The sequence below is a fragment of the Azolla caroliniana genome, unplaced genomic scaffold (assembly GCF_043228905.1).
Source record: "Azolla caroliniana isolate FFs.n. ecotype wild unplaced genomic scaffold, voAzoCaro1.0.p SCAF_6, whole genome shotgun sequence".
NCBI classification, from domain to species: domain Eukaryota; kingdom Viridiplantae; phylum Streptophyta; class Polypodiopsida; order Salviniales; family Salviniaceae; genus Azolla; species Azolla caroliniana.
In genome coordinates this window covers 22,279,815-22,300,192 of record NW_028230441.1, presented here as the reverse complement: position 1 = coordinate 22,300,192, position 20,378 = coordinate 22,279,815, and the positions used below count along the sequence as shown (strand labels likewise).

General features: G+C 36.9%; 2 protein-coding genes across 3 annotated transcripts; one reads left to right on the top strand and one right to left on the bottom strand.

The window, feature by feature from the left end:
* The first annotated feature begins 2,830 nt into the window (after positions 1–2,830).
* On the top strand, positions 2,831–7,024 carry LOC147863366 (uncharacterized). The gene is made up of 5 exons (XM_087321849.1): positions 2,831–3,806; positions 4,265–4,428; positions 4,667–4,777; positions 5,412–5,747; positions 6,306–7,024. Exons 1-5 carry the CDS (start codon positions 2,861–2,863, stop codon positions 6,558–6,560), a joined length of 1,812 nt encoding a protein of 603 aa, XP_087177975.1. The 5' UTR covers positions 2,831–2,860; the 3' UTR covers positions 6,561–7,024.
* A 1,445-nt stretch (positions 7,025–8,469) lies between these two features.
* LOC147863365 (basic leucine zipper 34-like) lies at positions 8,470–12,955 on the bottom strand. Of its 2 annotated transcripts, XM_087321290.1 has the most exons (5): positions 12,835–12,955; positions 11,210–12,095; positions 10,736–10,826; positions 10,226–10,352; positions 8,470–9,163 (listed from the first exon to the last, which is right to left on the bottom strand). In XM_087321290.1, exons 2-5 carry the CDS (start codon positions 12,043–12,045, stop codon positions 8,811–8,813), a joined length of 1,407 nt encoding a protein of 468 aa, XP_087177416.1. In that variant the 5' UTR covers positions 12,046–12,095; positions 12,835–12,955; the 3' UTR covers positions 8,470–8,810. The 2 variants fall into 2 exon arrangements, with proteins under 2 accessions (XP_087177416.1, XP_087177415.1); XM_087321289.1 differs by lacking the exon at positions 12,835–12,955 and having other exon boundaries at positions 11,210–12,356.
* Positions 12,956–20,378: the final 7,423 nt, after the last annotated feature.

Here is a 20,378-nt window from a genome sequence, read left to right as displayed (position 1 = left end):
TCATTGGATTATTCAACTTCATAGATTGGATTGATCGATTTCAATCGTTTGTTTGTTTGTTCAATCGATTATTCGGCATCGCATGAATTCATCCATCCATTCAATCATTCGTTTGTTCGGTCATTCGATTATTCGTTGTCATATGGATAAATCGATTCATTTGTTTCTTTGTTTGAACAATCTTGTGATTAATATTCGTTCATTCGATTATTTGTTGTCATATGGATACATCAATTCATTTGTTTGTTTGAACGATCATGTGAGTGAGTAATATTTGTCTTCCTATGGATTGATAGATTCGACGTGTGTTTGCTCATTCATTTGATTATTATTCCTCATCATATTATTTGTTAGTATGTTAGGTTAGGTGAGGATCCAAGCTCTTTATAATCCACCCTTCGAGTAAACGAATCAATCATATGTTAGCTCATATGGTCACTTCAGAATCCAGATTGTTTGTTCCTTTAATCATTCGATCATATGTTCATTCATATCATATTATGCATTAATACATTAGATTACCTCAAACCAAAGCTCATTAGAACCTCTTACTAGTTCCCGTGGTTTTATATATGAAGTAAATCAATTGTTTGTTGGATTTGTTTGTTTGCTAGTTTATTCTAGTGTTATTTCCTAATTTGGGTGATTGAAATGGATGGATGTAACATTTGTTTCCTGTATCGAAAATTATTTCGTTATGGGACCCGCTTTTTTGTATGTGAATGATGGGACAATAGATACCCAACGAGTTTCATCCACAACTTTATTTCAAATCCATCCACAACGAATTTCGTACGACGAGAAGTTCAATTGATTGCAAATTGAATATCAATTTGTGAGATATTTATTAGCATGACCATTCCCATCATTATATCGAACCATCCATGACATGCTCCTTTCCGATTTGAAATCAATCAACATTATAGGGTCAACCATTTCACTCCAAGACACATCTTAGAAGAATTTCCCACAATCTTGATCCATGCCATGGAAATAATTTTGATATTAATAAATTGATGATCCAATTAATCATCTCGATTTTCAATAAATTCACATCCAAATCTCTTATGGAAATGCATTTAGTTTTTATCATTTCTTGACCAAGGGGAATCTATTTGTTTTAAATTGATGGTGGTGCTTGGAGCTAAGCTACCAAGTTTTTGCCTTTTAGTTAAATCCTAGGACTTGATCCAAGATCTCCAATGTTTGAGATATGCATATCAGAACTATCACCACTTATCGTAATTAAATTAAGGTCTTTACCGTTGTTTTGATGCCTAATTCAACCTTGATTATCATATTTAAACAAATTTGAAAGAGAATATGCTTTCAATTCTTGCATCATGAGTCATGATCATTGGAGCAATATCTTTATTTGTTTTTAGGACCCTTTCATAGTTTTACATGTGATGTGAAATGGGATATAGATTTTAACTTTTGTCTACATGTAGCAAAGTCCATGTCCCACGTGAGACCTTTGTTTGATGCCAACAACTCGTGCGCACACTTCCACTCACACACGTGGAAAAAAATATCACATCATTAAGTTTTATATCAAGAAATTACAAAATGATGGCCAAAGCAAACAAGGCCATACGACCACTAAGCGAAAAGGTTGAGCATCCAACAAACACCACCTTGGACCTCACCGAGTGGGTGGTAGACCGACTAATCTAGGCCACCCACCAAACGAGCATCAAATGTGTGCATTGGAAGAAGGTTGGCCAACCATGGAGGTTATATGATTTTACAAACCACGGTTTTAAAAGGCAAAACATTATGAGGGTTTTCTATCCAAATCAACAGTTTCTGTGTCAAAGGTCAGTAAGTTTCTCCTAAATTAAGAAAAATGGGTCGAGCATCCAAGTTAAGCTAGATTCCACCACAATCACCTCTACCCACTACCGATTAGGAAATATGGGTCGAGCATATGAGTTAAGCTAGATTCCACCACAATCACCTCTACCCACAACTGATTAGATAAAAAGGGTCAAGATTCCAAGTAAAGCCAGCTTCTACCAGAATCACCTCTACCGACTACCGATTAGGAAAAATGGGTCCAACATCCGAGTTAAGCTAGATTCCACCACAAATCACCTCTACCGACTACTGATTAGGAAAAATGGGTCAAGCATCCAAGTTAAGCTAGATTCCACCACAATCACGTCTACCCACTACCGATTAGTAAAAATGGGTCAAGATTCCAAGTAATGCCAAATTCCACCACAAATCACCTCTACCCACTACCGATTAGGAAAAATGGGTCCAACATCCAAGTTAAGCTAAATTCCACCACAATCACCTTTACCCACGATCGATTAGATAAAAAGGGTCAAGATTCCAAGTAAAGCCAGATTCCACCACAATCGCGTCTACCCCATCACGTACATGGCATCAAGGCGGGGAGCAAGATCAACATCAAAGTCATTGAGAGGCCTAATCAAGCAACTGATAGGGTTGACCACATCGAAACACTTATGTACTCTGATGTGGACACGCGTGGTTTGTTCGTAGTGCCAAGTTTGAAGTGCGTTCAGCTTAGGAGGGGTTTTGGTCAGTCGAGCCCGGAAATTGTCGGGCGAGACCCGATGTGGCCATGATGGATGATGGGCCTATGGGTTTTGCGATGCAGACGCAGGGATTTCATCAAATATGATGATCCGAGAACACTATGAGAAAGACTCTTCTTCTTCTTCTTCAAAAGACTCTTCTTGTCTTGTCTTCTCTCCTCCATCTCTCAAATGTGAAACAGAGCATCCTATTTTTTTGTCTTTTTAAAAATATTTTAGAACAAATTTAAGGTTTTTATGGTCTGCATGTACCCTCCCCCCCCTCCCCTGTTTCTTCTCTCTGCAGAGCTATGGCCTTTTGGAGCTGTTCATCTTGCACTTTTGTAAACCAAGCCATCTCTAACACATGTCAGGTATGCCAACAAACTAAGAGGGTTCCTCCCCTGCCTCCCTCCCCCTCTCTTCCTTCTCCGTTTTTGTCTTCATTATCACAATCACCATCTTTGAAGCTTTTTGCTTCTTCATCATCATCATCATCTTCTTCTTCTTCTTCTTCTTCTTTGTTTGATCGTGATACATCTAGATGGGGCTGTAGAGCTTGCACTTTCCTTAACAAACAGGTTGATGTATTATGTGATATATGTGGAACTCCCAAATCTTCCATCTCACTTGATGCATTTGCAGAGTTTGATTCTATACTGGATGATGATGGTGATGATGATGATGAAGGTAACGATGAGAACAAGGTAGGAAAGAAAGGGACAAAGTTCTGGCCCTTAAGGTCATGCACTTTCACTTCTGTTCAACAAAGCCTAAACGAAAGCAATGTATCCCAGAATAAGAAAAAGAATGACAAGGAGTCTCTCTTTGAGAATCTTGAAGATTCCCTCTTCAAGAATGTGAAGAAGGATGGTGAAGAATTGCTCCTCAAGAATATTAAGAATACAGAAGAATCTCTCACGAAGAATGCAAAGGAATTTCTCTCTAAGAATACCAAAAACAATGATGAATCTGTCTTCAAGATTACAAAGAATACAAAGAGAACAAAGGAATCCCCATTTAAGAATACCAAGGCCAACGAAGAATCGCTCTTCAAGAGCATTGGTAATACTGAAGAATCTCTCTTCAAGGACGCCGAGGATTTGGCCTCTAATATGGCCCGATCAACCACTTCTAATGGAAGCAAGAAGAGAAAATCTCCAGGTGATGACAATGCGAGCTCCGGTAGTGCTTCTTATGACATGCTTGGTCAGAAAATCGAGATTATGGGGATTGACAGAATAAAACAGCCACTAGGTATTCCTGTAAATATCTCTAACATAATCACATTTTATTAAGAACAGAGTTATAGATAATTTGGCAAACAAATCTCTCTGATTTTGAGAATGGGACATACTTAGTACATACTCGCAAAACATCTATGAGAATTATATACTGAGAATCTGCTAATTTAGGTCTTTCTAATGATGTTTTTCATATGTGAGTAATGATGGCATTATTGCTATCATATATTGACTGCATGACTGCAAAATATTATATTTTGGATCCTACTAATGAAGATATTTTTAGTGATATGTCATATGTGATAGTTTTGAACAATTTAGAACGCATTTTTAATATTAGTTGTGTATTTCTCTAGGGAGAGGGATATATCGAGACACTATCAATGAAGATGGTTCTTATGAAAGTCGAATTAATTTGTCTATCAGTTTTATTTGCCCCAGAAGATAACCTTTCATCTTGTGACAATGTAGTGAAGGCTTTAGGAAGGCGAGCTGGTACAGTTGGGGATGGAAATTCGAGTATAGTTGTGTTGACATACAATGTGTGGTTTAGAGAAGACCTTGAACTAACCGCAAGAATGAATGCCATAGGCGGAATTATTTGTGAACATAACCCACATTTTGTTTGCTTACAGGTATGTATGCTCTCATTTATCATTGGTCTTTTGTACTTCTGTCATGTATAAGTTTTTTTTGTGCTTCATTGAATTTGGTTTATATTACCATTATTGTCATTAAGTTTTGAAACTTAGAAGCTTGATTTACAACAGATGTACATGGTCATTGTACGATAATAACATTGGAAATGTTATATATATATATATATATATATTTGCATCTATATCATGTAAACTATATGTTTTTATTATACAGGAAGTGACCCCAGTAATCTATAACCTATTCCAATGTTCATCATGGTGGAATGACTATCAGTGCTCGGTAACACCGTCATTCGCTTCGAAACGAGCTTACTTCTGTCTTCAAGTAAGAGGATATCATAGTTGTTGCTTAATTCGTTCTTGTAGGAGAGAAAGCCATCAATCTTCCTATATACATAGATATAGTTATAAATATCGTTTTAATGTCCATGGGAGAAATAGATGGATAGAATTTATTATCATCCTTGTAGTTCAAATATGACCTATGAGACCAAATCTGAATCACTTTTTACATGGTAAGTGTGGAATCAATGTTCAAGAGCTGTACTCATAAACGTTGCAATCAAGAGTACACAATGTAGTGTGTGTAGGGAGTGAACCAGATTGACAATGTGCGAGAAAACTCGAATGTGGTCAAATGCATTGCATTGTATGAAAATATGATAGTCTGATTCCAGCATTTGTTCAAGGCGAGAAATGCATTGTTGATGTGTCTCCTCATCTGTGTCCTAATGCTCCATCTTGCATCAAAGAGAATGTATAAAGTAAGTTGTATTCATGCAATGGTGTGAATCGCAGATAAAGGGATGAGCTCTAGCATGATTTGATGATTGCAATTTCACCCTTCTGAAAAGATGGTTTGTAGTTTGGTGCAACATGCACAACATAATGTGTGTGTGAGAGAGAGAGAGATTGCTTGGTTGATTGAATTTTTTTCATGTTTGTTGGCAATTGAACAGTTGAGCAGAGTACCTAAGACGAGCTTTAGTAAGAGTCCATACTGCAATACTGTTATGGGTAGGGAGCTTTGTATTTCCAAAGTGGGAGATATAGCAGGAGGCAGAGAGTTTGTTGTTGCGACGACTCATCTAGAGAGTCCTTGCCCATCTCCTCCAACATGGGATCAAATGTTTAGTATCGAACGTGTCACTCAAGCTAAGCAAGCATTTCATGCTCTAGAAGATCATCCAAATGTCGTGTTCTGTGGTGATATGAATTGGGATGATAAACTTGATGGCCACCCCCCACTCCCTCAAGGATGGTGCGATGCATGGTTGACACTACGGCCCAATGAGGTATGCATGCTTATGTTTTGGTTGTTTCTCTTATTCATCAATTTATGCTACATCCATTAGGGTTATTTGTAGGTTATATTACACCAATAATGTTAAAAAAATTGTTACAATCATTGCTCCTCAACCACTTTCCATGTTATTGTTTGGGAGCTTTATTTCTATCAAATGCTGCTCAAATTTTGAAAACACTTTAGTAGCTTTGTGACATGAAATTTAAGGGCATATTAACCATCCAATACTGCGTCTCTTTTTGAAGCGAAAAAATAATAATTAGAACTCTTTTTTTTAATCCCTTTTTTATTTCTCCTTTTCCACTCCAAATTCTGACAGTAGATGAGACTACTGGAATTTAACATCATTTAGTTTGTTCAAAAAATTTCCGAAATCATCATAGGATATGGCACTTCATACATTTCTTTTAGTTTCTTGATTCTGCCCTTCATGGGACATGATGGGCGTTAAAATGTACATGTCACCTTCATTGTGTTTATGAATATTTAAAGAGGAATGATGACAATGACATTTTTATTTTTGTGATCCTTTTTATTGTTGTTATAGGAAGGGCTTACATATGATAGCAAAGAGAATCCGATGCTTTTTGGTAGTCGGCTGAGGAAAAGGCTGGACAGAATGTTTTGTCGACTTGATAACTTCCAACTCAAGAGTGTTGAACGAGTTGGTATGGAACCAATCCCTGGAGTTACTTTCGAGAAGGAAACGAAGGTGAAGAAGAAACCGTCACAAACCATGAAGCTGCCTGTGTTACCAAGTGATCATTTTGGGTTGCTTTTGAAAATCAGCCCGAGGTCGTGATTCTTTGATCCAGAAACTAGAAAATAGCACAGGATTTTTTATGACGCCAAGGCAATGTGATTTGTTCAAGTATTATTTATTGAGAGAGAGACAGAGAGAGGGAGGGAGAGAGTGTGGTTATATTTATGCAGTTGTGGCTAACATGTTCCTGGTCAGGAATGTTTGTTTGCAACTAGTGTAACTACCAATTGCATGTATATATAATATATACACACACGTATGCATGTGTGCCTGTGTATAGTCATTCTTGCCAAGTGATGAATGACTGATGTTTTTGTCCTATGGATATCCCATATGTTGGAGTACTTCCAATATATGCATATATATACAGATATATATAACTAGTGTTACCCTTGAGGATTTCTTCTTGGAATTTTTCTTTCATGGTTCTTGTAGATTTTATCTTGTTTGGGTTGTATTTACCTAGAATGGATTTTGTAACAATACAAAACTAAATTGTATTTCATTCGTAACTTTTATAGTATAAGTTATAATAACCGCGCATCTTATAACAATGGAATTATTGCCATTGCATATTATTTCTCTTTATATGGCAGGTCTTCCTCTCTTTGTTTTGTCTATTCTTTATAGTTGATCTATGGTCAAAACTTGGCTCTCTTCTTTCCTTATCGTCTATCGTTATATGGATTTGATTATCTTCTGATTTCGAAATGAATCTAATTTATTGATCACCAAGAATTTAAATGGATTCTAAAATGCTGTTTACAACAGAAAAGAACAGATGTTTTTGTAGTCAAAAGTTTATGCGTATGCATCAAGCAAATGCAAACACTAGAACCTTGGAAGAAGTTAAAACAGTACGCATAACCAACCAACAATCTCAATGTATTCAATTGAGAATATGATAAATTTGGTTTGATGTGTATTAAAGATACCTTACGATCTAATATTCATGGAACATATATATTGATTTCAAAATTACATGAACATTGAGGTGTAAGCATTATGTGTTGTAGGTTGATATTCAGAGTTGGTTTGTTCTGGTACAATTTTTTTGTTAATGAGTTGGGTGATTGACTGCATAAGATGAAAAAATAAATCTGTACTATTATGAAATGTCACAAATATGCATGTGCAGCTTTACCAAAATGCCCCTTTTATGAAATTCCCACAATACCATTCATTTTAATTGAGCTGCCCAAAATTGACCTCCCCATTGTTTGTAATTTGTCAACTATCACAGAGCACAAAGGTGTAATTTTCCCAAATAAAAATGAGGCAGTGGTGTAAAAGTTTAATTACATTACGTCTAAACAGGTGTCTATTTTGGTTAGTTCTTTCAAATTGCACTGTTTGGATCTGTATTCAAATCTTGATAATGATGGTATATTTGCTTCAATTTGCAACTTCAATTAAAAATTTGTTTCCAAAGTTCATGTAGAGTGAAAAATCAAATCTTGCACTTGCCCACAGCAGCCATACATGGCAAATGACCAGTGGCAAGTTAAAAAACAATTGATACAGGCAAGCACAATCTGATGCAACGATAATCTCATGCATTGCATCCTACTTATACCAACCATAACAATAAATCAACCCTACGAAACCAATCAACAAAAGATGGGAAGCAATAAGCTATCGAGATCAGCTAGCAATCGATGGAGAAGAAATTTCCAATAAGCAATAATTATTGTCAAGAACAAGAAATATATATAACCCTTCATTAATGGTTGACTTTTTCTTTGTATCTGAGCTTTGTTTTTACACGAATGCGCAATCAATACTCGCAAGAACAAGAAATATATGCTTTTTCTTAGTATCTAGAGCTTGCTTTTACACAAATACTCCTTAAAAGTCACAAAATACTTCAGAGAGGAAATGGTTTCCTAAAAACCCTACTTTACTCGGTCTTTAAAGACCTACAATTGGAAGTCTTTGAAATATGGCATTATATTAAAAATATTTGTATTAGAATAAAGGGAAAAAAGCTAGCACAAAGAATTATATAGTCTCAAATCAACTGTATTCTCAATTGCACGAGGGTCGTTGTCGATACCTTCATAACAAGCATGCCCTTCTTTTTTGTAAGGGTGAGAGAGAAAGAGAAAGAAAGAATAAGAATAAAAGGAATAAGAATATGTTGTTTACTGTCCCAAGCTCAATCTTCCAAGGATGAGCTCGCTGACAAGGTTATTCAAAAACAATTTCGACAAAGAAAAAAAAAAACAATCTTGAAAGAATCCTAGAGAGAATTTCTGTAGAAGTCCAAAAGAACTCTGTGTATTGAACTCAGAAATCAGAACGGAGTTGAGTGTGCATTACTTGTGGGTTCATTATACCTTTAGTCTTTTCTCCTGTTGCATTACAACTCGATGGTCCAATAGGTTTCATCGAGGGAGGAGACCTTGAAGGTACAATAATGTTGTCTTTCATCGAATCGCCTTCGTTATCTTTCAATAAATATTCCACGCATTTGGTGGCATCCAGTCCTTTTTCATTAGATTCTTTAATCTCATGCTGTGGTGATAGTATGAGATTAGAATGTGACTGGTTATTGTCACCAGTGTGGTTTTGTTGTTGCTGCTGCTGTTGATATAGCTGTCGTAGCCGATGCACTTCATTCTTCAAAGCTTCATTGTGGGCTGTATATTCATGCCATGATCAATTCAAGCAAAGAATTCTTATTGATCAAATATCATAAGTTTAAGAATATATTTTAGAACTTATACTATAATGGTGCAAATATAGTGATTGAAACATGACAATCAAATTAAAAAACATTTGCCTTTTATACAATATATTTGGAACTTTCGATGTCCCTACTAATGCGATTTTCTCTCTCTCTCTCTCTCTCTCTCTCTCTCTCTCTCTCTCTCTAAGTAAGTGGTAAAGCTTATGCTTTGCTACCTTAAAGGTTGTGGGTTCAAGTTTTGACTAGTGGGTCTCATGCTGCATTTTTTATATAGTTTTAGATTTGAGATCATGCATACCCACACCAACAAAATTTCTTCTGAATAATGGATTTACAAGAATCACTTTCCACAACCCAAGCAAGGGTTGAAACTTCATCACTGCCATTTATAACGGGAGATGCTAATAAAGGAAATTACTTAAAAATATCTGACTTTCTAAAAGGCAATGGTAACAAAGAGATCAAATGAAGTAATTTACCAACTAAACACTGATTGCACACCTCATAGATTTGCAAGTTGCAGTAAGGACCAGCATAAAAAAGAATTTGTTGCTATAAGAAAACAACTACAATGGACTATAAACTAAAACAATCCAAACCATGCACAGATGCTGTTGGCCTTCAGGCCATTTCACATCAACCAGATGGCCAATAACAGACAAAGCCATAGACATGCAAATGGGCATATCTTTAAAGTATAGCCTTCTTATTGATTCCTAATTCAAACTTATTCACATCTTTAGAGACCTAGAAGCCTTGCAATAAGGAACACACACAAAGCAAATTGCTCATTCTCAAGCCAAATAGGCACAATGAACTCAAGCCTAAATTTGGCTTCATCATCCACCCTGCATTGATTTGGAATGCTTCAGGAGCTTGCTTAGTCTTCATTGGTACCATTCAATCCCAGCTCAGAAATAATAAAAGAATTTGTAAAACTTTCAACAGTTGATTCACCAGTTAGATTACCACAAAAATGTAAAAGAGGTAGTTATGAGCTGAAAAGACTTACCGTCCTTGAAAAGTTTTTCCTGAGCCAATGCAGCCAGCCTCTGCTTCATGGCACTGTTATCGACGTTGAGAATAATCCGATGGCGATCAAGGTACGTAACTTGAGGTGATAGTGCAGACACCTCTTCCTGGAATAGAGTATCCAAAAAGAAAAACATTCAACATCAAATTCGATACAACTTCCTACATTGAATTCTATATTAAAAGCATACACATAATTATACATTAGTAGAGTCAATTGGGATAAAGACAGTCCCATTATCTTCAGCCCAAGTTTTTCTTTATTTCCCCACATGCCTATAAGTTTTTGTTATTTCACCAAATGTCCCCAGTCAACCCTTGGAAGAGAAATTATGTGGCAATTTGACATTTTTTTCTCTTTCAGGGGGGCACCAAAGGTGTTTGTGGAAAATGCTGAAAGCTCAGGGGCATTTGTAGGAAAAAATAATCCAGGGGTAATATGATTAATGAAGCCTATACCAATAAACCCTAGGTCTATGTAGCTTCTGACCTGCAATATATTCACTGTTCTTTCAAGTTCTGATATATATTGGAGTTTCCGGACCCGTGACCGTTGAGCTGATTGTCGATTAGCTAGAATCCTTCAAAAATAAAAGAAACAAAGCCAACGTAGGTAAGTGAGACCAAAGAAACGAAAATGGCCCTTAGCCATACCTATCATCTAGTTTGCTTAAGGTATCTGATTTGTTAATGACATCTAGGTAAGCACGGTGACATATATGTATGTATGTATGTATGTATGTATGTAGAGAGAGAGGCAGACTATTAGCATCCCAGGGATCAGGAATCAAACTTGAAATTTGTCAATATTATACTCGCCTTTTCAAAAGAAGTTAAAATTCCAAGAGATAGAGACAAGATGTGTAAAACGCCCAAAATCTGTGGAACACATACAGGATATTTATTGTGTAAAGGAACCCTAGATATACATGGAGTTGCGGATATATATGTATAGCAATCTCACCGTTTGGCACGTTTTGGATCAAGAATTGAATCGTTCATTGAAGAGCTCTCCCCTTTTCCTGTCGATAGTGTGGTAGGTTCAGCTTTCAAAGCACTTTGCACTTCAGTGTCAATCTTTGGCTGCCCAAATCCTCTAGTTTTCTTCTCATCCATAGAGCTAGCATTAGCACTGTCATGATCGGAAGGTACGGATGAGCTCCCAAGCGGGGTATTTATCCTCTCTGGCGTCGACATGTGAGCATTGTTAACATTGGCATTTGATTGGACAGCATTATTATGCTTTGGGAAAGGTTTTGAATAGAGTGTGCTATGCTTCTGAAGTGCATCTGATCTCTCATCTATATCTCTCGATCCATTCCCATGCTTTGAGACCACATTGGATGTCGGTGACATCATGTTTGAAAATGGCGATATCATGTTTGAGGACGACGGTGACATCATATCAGAGATCGGGGTTTGATCCATGAAGGCAAATGAATCACTAGAAGATCGACGGTGAGAAATCTTTCCAGGAGGAGGGGGCACATCTGGAGCATCGTTTAGAAGGTCATCGACCCATGCAGGTGTCTGTACGGGAAGAAAACCAGTTGAAGGGGTCCTCTGGTGATGTCTTCGGTTAGTAGAAACCCCATTTCCACCATACTCGTTGTAATGTGGAAGTTTAGGCCAATTCGAGAAGAAACTATTGTTGCTATTGTTATCCGGGATAAGGTTGCCTGAACTTCCGCTCGTGAAGAGAGGGCTTCTGGGAGGAAGATAAGCTTGTGATGTAGCAAATGACCAGTCTATAGATGCACCATCAATACCAACACCATGACTACGTTGATCATTAGCCATAATGGATCGACTCAGTTGTACAACTTATACCCTTTCGCTTCTCGCTCGAGCTTTGATGAAATGATAGAAAAAAACAAAGAGAAAAACAAATTTCTTTCACAATCTGGAGGTTCAACAAACAAGAACCCCCATTTGTTGATGCAATGTCGGGAACACCCTAATTTGTTGAAGAAACATCAAAGATTTCTACCTTAATTTGTTCAAGAAAAGTTGAGGACTTCCTCAAAATCATCACCAAAAAATCACCCGGAAGCCTGTAAGAATTGTTTAAAACCAGAATATTTTTCCCAAGAAACAGACCCTAATTTGTCAACGATTACTTCAAAACCAGAGCCCCTCTCCCCACCCCACCCCTAAAAAAAAGAGCTTAAAACTCGCCACCGATATCTTGAAAATTTTGGGAACACCCTAATATGTCTAGGATTTATTTTAAAAATAATAATTTACCAAGAATGCCTTCAGAAAACAAAACCTAATTTTGACAAAGACTCCTTCAAAGAAACCCTAAACATGTTGGAGGTTCTCTTCAAAAGCAGAGCCCGACAAAGAAAAGAAAAGAAAAGGGGAAGTAAGTGATATTGTGTGCAGATATGGAAAGAAAAGCTATGATTATATTAGAAGGGAGGAATTAAGGGAGATTTCTCATGCAATAAACAAATAATGTAGCTTCTTTAGGTGAGAGAAGAAAAAAGAGCTATTCTCTGTCTGTGTGAGAGTGATTATGTGTGTGTGATGTCTCCCTCTCTCTCTCTCTATTTCTCTTTCTCTTTCTCTTTCTTTAGTTGCTACCTGTAATATAATCTCAGAGCTTTTGAGGGGTGCCCTGTTGCGATCCAGCTATTAAATTACAGAGAAAGGTAGAAAGAAATCCATAGCCGATTCATCATCATCATAATGCATAATATGGATTCTCTCTTTCTTCCTCTTTTCTTCTTCCTCCTCCTCTACTTCCTCATCCCATCCCCTGTTTCTTCTTCTTCGTCTTCTGCGTCTTCTCTGTCTCTGTTTTTCTTCCTTCTTTTTCCTTCTCTTTCTCCTTCTCTTTCCTTCTCCTGCCTACGTGGCGAGGCTAGTCCACGTGTCAGGCCAGGGAGGCATTAAGGGACACGTGGCGGCAGGGATCCCGATGACGTGGCCCCCACCCCCACCCACCCACCCCCTTCTGCCAAGAGTCAAACCTCATCTCTCTCTCTCTCTCTCTCTCTCTCTCTCTCTCTCTCTCGTGTTGGCCGGCCGGACAAACAAAGAGAATGCGGGACTTAACAACAGTACCAATCCCTTGCTCTCTCTTTGTCCGAACCCAAGGCCACAAGCCACTTTCAATGCCCGGATCGGCCCCTCGTACTCGGACAAAATCCGCCCCAGACCCTAACAGACCACCCCATGCTTTTATTGCTTCCACAAACACAAATCAATGAATCCCCGAGTCTCGAATTTGTGTCGGGCACCAAAACAACAACAAAAAAGAAGGTTTGTCGCCATAGAATGGAGACTTAACTATGAACATCCTTTGGGCCGATCGGGGGCGCATGCCCCTTGGGGCATGTGTCGTAATAGTTTTGAAGAACTTACAACTACATCTCTCTCGCATGTCTCGTATTTTAATATCTACTTGTGATAATCTATCAAAGTTATGAATGTCATTCCCCATGCATTCGCTACACTACGGATGGATAACTACAAAATCTAGACAAACGCACTGTGTGTTCCTAAATCATGGCTTTGGGAAGTTGGTTCCTTGGAAATTCATGCAATGACGGAGTCGTCCCGGAGCATCAATCTTATAAGAGATGACAAGAAACTGTACATTGGGTTTTGCATGAGCTCTAATGGATTAGACAAATCAAGAAAAGGAAGTTCTTCCGAATTATAGTGAAATCATCAATGGATGTTGATATATTTTGATTCATTTAGAAATGTTTAACCTAGTTTAGATAAGCTTGTTCACGAACACAACACCTTACATACTAGTCCATGATGGAATGGTAATTGTATTTAATGATTTGTGAAGGGTGGACGTGCTTCAAAACGTGATATTTAATGGTCTGATTAGTAAGTGGTTATACATGTACTGATATACCTGCTTGTCTAAATATCACGTTTTCATCATTTAAGTAAAATCTACACAAGTGGATGAAAATGTAGATTGAACAATGCTCGTGAAGCTAGCAATTCATTGTGAATGACACATTAGCAAATAGATACTTCTTTAGCAATGTTAGGGTTCTCTTTAATTTTCTGGGATCACGAAGGCTAGTACAAAAATGCTACACAAAACACATGGATTCAAAGTGGGTTTGTAGTCTAGTAATTAGACAAAATACGATAAAAACCATATCCAATATTAGATTGGGTCAAAGTCCTTTCCCAACCACCGATTTGGTATAAATATATATGTCACAAATGTTCTATGATGAATATCGAAAAATATTGTTAATTGTTCGAAAATATCGTCAAATGATATGTTACTCTATTGAAATATTCATGTAGTTTTTAAAGCACTTTGTGCATTAATATTGTTTTGTCCATAAGAGAAGCCCAAATCTTGTCAACTACTCGAATAAATTCTTGCAACGAAAATGATGTTCGAATCAATGTACATGTGACAAGCTAGGATAGACATAAATGGACAAAAAACTGGCTCGGAAATTGGAAGAGACAAACTAATTCCAAACCATAAAGGTTTGTTGCATGGTGATGAATGTGCGTAAAGCAAACGATGCCAACACTCGGAAGGGTTGGTGTAAATCTTATAAGGAAACAAACCTTTATGCTCCTCGCTATGGGTAAACCCTAAATGCCTCACATTTTGTTAAAAGTGTCGAAGCAAATAAGTGCTATCGTGATTTCAGTAGATTCTCGATTACATGTTTTTGTCGAATGTGTAGGGGTAGATATCAAATTGAATGCCCTTTACTTGTATTTTATGTATGAAAGCCAAGACTTATATGACTTATATTCCTAAGTTTCGTGAAAGTGTATGGAGGGTTCAATTTTATATCAGCCGATGGAAGTTGATACCTCCCTCCCTACGCTAATTTTTATTAAATTTAGTTTCTTTCAAAAAGCATGCTTGAAAGTTGGAGTGTGCATTGTCCACTACCGAAGAAAAGGGTTAAGGCGTATATAAACATGTGTTTCCATAACTCTAAAGCATTGATTTATATTGTTGTATAAATATAATTGTCTAAGCGCCTTAATGATAAGTTTTCTTCACAAACATCAACAATAAAAGTCTCTCTCTCTCTCTCTCTCTCTCTCTCTCTCTCTCTCTCTCTCTCTCTCTCTCTCTCTCTCTCTCTCTCTCTCATTTCTCCTTTATATCGTGGATAGGGAGTGGCTCAAAAATAATGAGTGGAAACTAGTTCTCCACATGCACCCACATTCCACCAAAGTAGCAAAAGCCCCACCCATGTTTCATGCATATGGTGCTAGGATATCACATGGCATGTTATCGCTTTATGTACACCATTTCCTTCCCCAATTGCATATCCAACGGGGGTTAATATAGAGCAAATTTGAGTGGAATGGCATTTAAGCATTAGTTTCTCTTATCCATCACGTGAAGAAAGAGGCCAAACATTGTTTACTCTAAGAAAATAAATTGATATTTTTGGATTATGAATTTGAAGGATGCATTCAAGCTCTCGTGTTTTTCTATTTGCTAGATTGACAAATCATAATATTGGCTTACCTATTACCTTCACAACAAGTTAGTGGATGAGGCAATCAATGTATAAATTAATAAGAAAATATGACTTACATGTCATGTAACAAGCAAGGTCAATATGCAAGCAACCCATATTTCATACCCGTTTAGAGTTTTTAATATATCTTGTTATCTATGGATGTCATGTTACTCGCATGTGGGTCTTTGTCCATCATTGCCTGGTGCTTTTGATTATTTTATGAATGCCTAGTTACTAGCATGTGACACCCATTTTTGTCTCATTCTCGTTTACCATGTCTTGCCTTGAGGCACTCAACCATTGGCTCCTCCTCATTTGTTTACCCCCATGGTGTGTCGCCTCCTCCATTGACATTCACGTCTTGCAACATTCTAGTTGCTTTTGCTAACTCTCACAAATTTAAGATATCTTTAGTTAGTTGAGATCAATACTCCTTTATGAGAGTTTTTGATTACTTTACGTGACCCATGTTCTTATGCTACATAATCATATCAAAGAAATCTTAGGAACAAAGGTAAATGCATCATGAAATTGTTACATAAGAATACATGTGTGTGTGTGTGTGTTTGTGTTGGAATCTTGCATGTGCTTTTAAAATTAGGCAATGCCATTGTTTTATGGAAAGTGAGATCGCACAACGATTTTCGGAGGCAATTGTTAGCGTGAATGATCATAAGTTTACACCATATCCTTTGCATATGACTTGAACCCGCAAACATAATATTTCAAAGCACACAACGTTGCCACCATGTTTTAAAATAATCTTAATAAGCTAATAATGAATTTGTGAGGAATAAACTTGTTAAATTGAATGGGTGGGGAGGTCTGAAGTCTATCATAATACATATAAAATAAAGGCAACATTTTCACATTGTGCGTTAGCACGTAATGTCTTGTTTCTCTATGAAAATCTTTTTCTTGATTTACCGTAAGCGATTTAAAGGCATTTCCCCTACATAGACGGGCCAGAAAAACTAATGTCGAATAAACAAATAAGGTATAACATCTAAAGTCACATAAATCATGTAACCTAAGACAGGTATTTTGTATTCACTTCTTGGATTGCCTATATTCACTTATTGGATTTAGCGAGAATGATTTTGTTTTATTGGGGTATGCCTTTTTCAATAACAGCTATATTCAGTAAGGAAATCTAGATAATTTCTCGTACAAAATGTACGTGTTTCTCGAAGTGCAATGATTAGACAAGTGGTAATTGAATTACTAAAAGTAGTCATATACCATGATATAATTGTGCCTAAAGTCTAAATCCAACGTTCTTTAAATCCAGAATATTCAATAAAGAGACTCTTACAATGCAATTCCAAAAGTGCAATTGTCAAAAAAATTGATACGTGTCATGTAAACTATATCAATATTTCGAATTATCTCATGCATACACATATTATTAATGCATTCCAATTTTGCAAAACATAGTGATCGAATGTGCATGTATGGTGGTGTTTTCTTTGCAACCATCAATGAATTAATTTCTTATCCAAAAATAAACTCTCTTTAATGCTCCAACCATGTCTCAAAACTTAGGAGTTTTACATTTGCAGTTGCACATTTCTATTTTCTCAGTCATTCAACATACATGCACAATAAGGTATGTGATATAACTAGAGGTCAATTTCCTCATCGATGTAACAAATAGTGGGCGTCTCTTACAATTTCGTTGATTTCAAATGTTTTTCTCGGAAGTACATGCATTATCGAAGTAGTAATTGACCAAAAAGGTTAGAATGTGCAACATATATACAAACATGCATCAATTTTGATATTTTGGGATGTTGGGCAACAATCCACTAACATCAAGAGGAGATTAGGAAGAAAGCATGTTTATAATTTTAAAATCCACACATTCACAGTGTGGGAGGACCCAACCCTAAGGAGCATAGAAATCATAAGAGAGACCGATGTGGGAAATCAATGTAAGATAAAGATAAGCAAGCATAACCTTCGTCACTAGTTGTAAAACCAAATTTAATGGTTTACGGGTAGGATAAGCGAGAAACCAATTATCCTAGGATTTAGACAAACCCCTAAGAACCTATGACACGTGGGAAGATGTAGTGATATAAAAGCCTACGATGTTGCGTTATATAAATGGGACTTGCTACCACCTTCATAATGGTGTCTTGAGACATCTTTGAGACTCTATTGGTGAGGTCGTTTGGATCCAATTCGTCCGCATATCGATAAGGTAATATTTGGTGTTTTATGTTTGTGTCTTCTCCTTTGCGTAGTGGTTGTCAATGTGGTTAAACCATCTTAAACCGTTATTTTCTTAATCTATATGCTCATCGCTTATAATTATTATTTCTATTTGTAAAAAAGGACATGTAGTCACAAATGGTTCCAATGACTTCAAGGACATGTGAGCATGAAGTATAAACCATATGAAAGTGTAGAGAAATATCGTTTGGTCCTCTATATAGACATGGGAGTCTAGTGCTAAGTAGGATGACTATAAATGAGCATGCAAGATGAGGATATTGTTATGGAGACATCATTGTGTCCGAAAGGGAAGGCTAATTCATGATAAATAAATGAATGGGAAAGCATAGTTATCCTAGGATTTGAGGCAATGTGGTATGATTAGCAACACGTAGGCACCTACTTTGCGGTCAAAGGGCCTTTGGCTAAAGATATAAATATGCTAGAGAGGGATGTGGAGGTGAGGAGAAAGAAGAGGGATGGTAAGGCATTAGTTATGGTAGTTTTAGTGTTATTAGTAATATAGATGATAGTATGGTTGTTAGGAGGCACATTGTAGTCAGATAGGGGATCAACGGTTGTCAACGTCTTTGTTTTGTATGTGTATGTGCTATATTTAGTGATATGCTTAGCCAATTATATATTATTATTAAATTATTACAATTACGATTAGGATTATTTATTTCATTTTATTTGGTGTATGAATTGTCTACTTATGATTTAGTTATTGTGCATTTAAGGAAGCTCAATGTGTTGGTTCAATGCTTATTCAACATTTCGTGAGTTTGTTATAGAGCGCATTGGAGCGGCACTCTCAAGTAAAAAGAGAGAACTCTCCTACAACTTGAGGACTTGATGTGTTGCTTTGTGTACCTCACGGAATGTATATATAGACCAATGGAGTTATGCCTCCCCTCCATGTCGTTAGCCTTGAGTTCGGACCGGCGTATACTCTTTTGATGGCGAATTGGATGAAGGTGATTGTCGAACACCTTCGAGCTACTATCTTAATTAGCATTTACCTATCAGTACCTATTTTCTCTCCCTCTCTCCCTTGCTTTACTCTCTCTTTACACAAAGAAGATATATTATCATTAACACCACTTCTTCATATAAAGATGTTTAATACCATACAAGAGTTCGAGGAGATTAGGGTTCGACTTACTTAGCTCTTAACCCTAATCTCTCTTAACTCTAATGAAGGATTAAGGAGATAGAAAAGGAGTTCTTAATGTACTAATAGAAAGGAGAGCTTTCAAAGGAGAGCTGTCTTTTATAGCTTTTTACAAGGCAAGTGTCTCCCTTTCACACTAGGTTGCCCATTGGCCTACATTGTTTCCTCTTTTTTCCTAAGGTTGGTTGAGCTTGATGTCTCTTCTTGGCGCCACAATCTCCACAACCGGTGTGCCGAGTGCCGAGTGCCGAATACTTAACACTTGACAACATCTCATTTTTTGGGCTGTAGGGGGGAGGGGGGGAGAGAGAGAGATTACAATGTACATTCAATCAAATCTAGACTTGATTGTTGTAGAATATGTAGTTCTTGTGACAGAGACCATATATCTTGATAATTGGGAGGTATATGAAACCTTGTCCTAGTTGTTCATAAATGGCACGATTCTTCTCTAGCATCCCAACATGGCATCCCTTGTAATAACCGAACTCAACCGAGCCATATGATTGAATTATGATAAGAGATCATCATAAATACCATGATTCTTCTTTGGCATTCCAACATCGCATCCTTTATAGCAAAGAAGACTTGTGGTATTTACGACAACCTCTTATCATAGTTCAATCGTATGGTTCGGTTGAGTTTGGTTATTATGAGGGATGCCATGTTGGAAAGCTAGAGAAGAATCATGGCATTTACGAACAACTAGGACAAGGCTTCATATCCTCCCAATTATCGAGATATATGGTCTCAGTCACAAGAATTACATATTCTGCAACAATCAAGTCTAGATTTGATTGAAGGTACATTGTAATCCATCTCTCTCTATTGCCATTGTAGCTTCAAAACTTGTTCGGTTTTAAAAAGTATGTTTTTTCAACTTTTTCGAATCGTTGAAGTTTGATGAAGAACAATGCATGTGTTGTGCACCTCCAAAACATGACCTTATCCCACTGTGTCTTTCACTAAGAGGATTAGAATATGGTGCCTAATTCATAGATATACTAAAAGATTGTAGCTTCTTCAAGACTATACTAGAAATTCTCTACAATATAACCATGAAGAACAAAACACCATTCTTGGTATATTTATGAGTTAATAAAGACAAATAAAGTGAAAGCCTCATGGTCCCAATCATAGTATGAACCATACGTACCATATGTGCATTCGCATTCGCGTAAGAAAAACACCCTCAAAGAATGATAAATACCATACTTTTGGATTAACTATTTATTATGAGGTAAATAAGC

What these genes read in the sequence shown, in the direction of transcription:
- LOC147863366 (XM_087321849.1), top strand. Translation starts at nt 2,861, where the DNA reads ATGGCCTTTTGGAGCTGTTCATCTTGCACTTTTGTAAACCAAGCCATC. An exon ending in CACATTTTGTTTGCTTACAG is followed by an intron (nt 4,429 to 4,666) that starts GTATGTATGCTC and finishes TTTATTATACAG; the next exon opens with GAAGTGACCCCAGTAATCTA. An exon ending in GAGCTTACTTCTGTCTTCAA is followed by an intron (nt 4,778 to 5,411) that starts GTAAGAGGATAT and finishes GCAATTGAACAG; the next exon opens with TTGAGCAGAGTACCTAAGAC.
- LOC147863365 (XM_087321290.1), bottom strand. Translation starts at nt 12,045, where the DNA reads ATGGCTAATGATCAACGTAGTCATGGTGTTGGTATTGATGGTGCATCT. An exon ending in GATCCAAAACGTGCCAAACG is followed by an intron (nt 10,827 to 11,209) that starts GTGAGATTGCTA and finishes TTATTTTTGAAG; the next exon opens with GATTCTAGCTAATCGACAAT. An exon ending in GAACAGTGAATATATTGCAG is followed by an intron (nt 10,353 to 10,735) that starts GTCAGAAGCTAC and finishes ACTCTATTCCAG; the next exon opens with GAAGAGGTGTCTGCACTATC.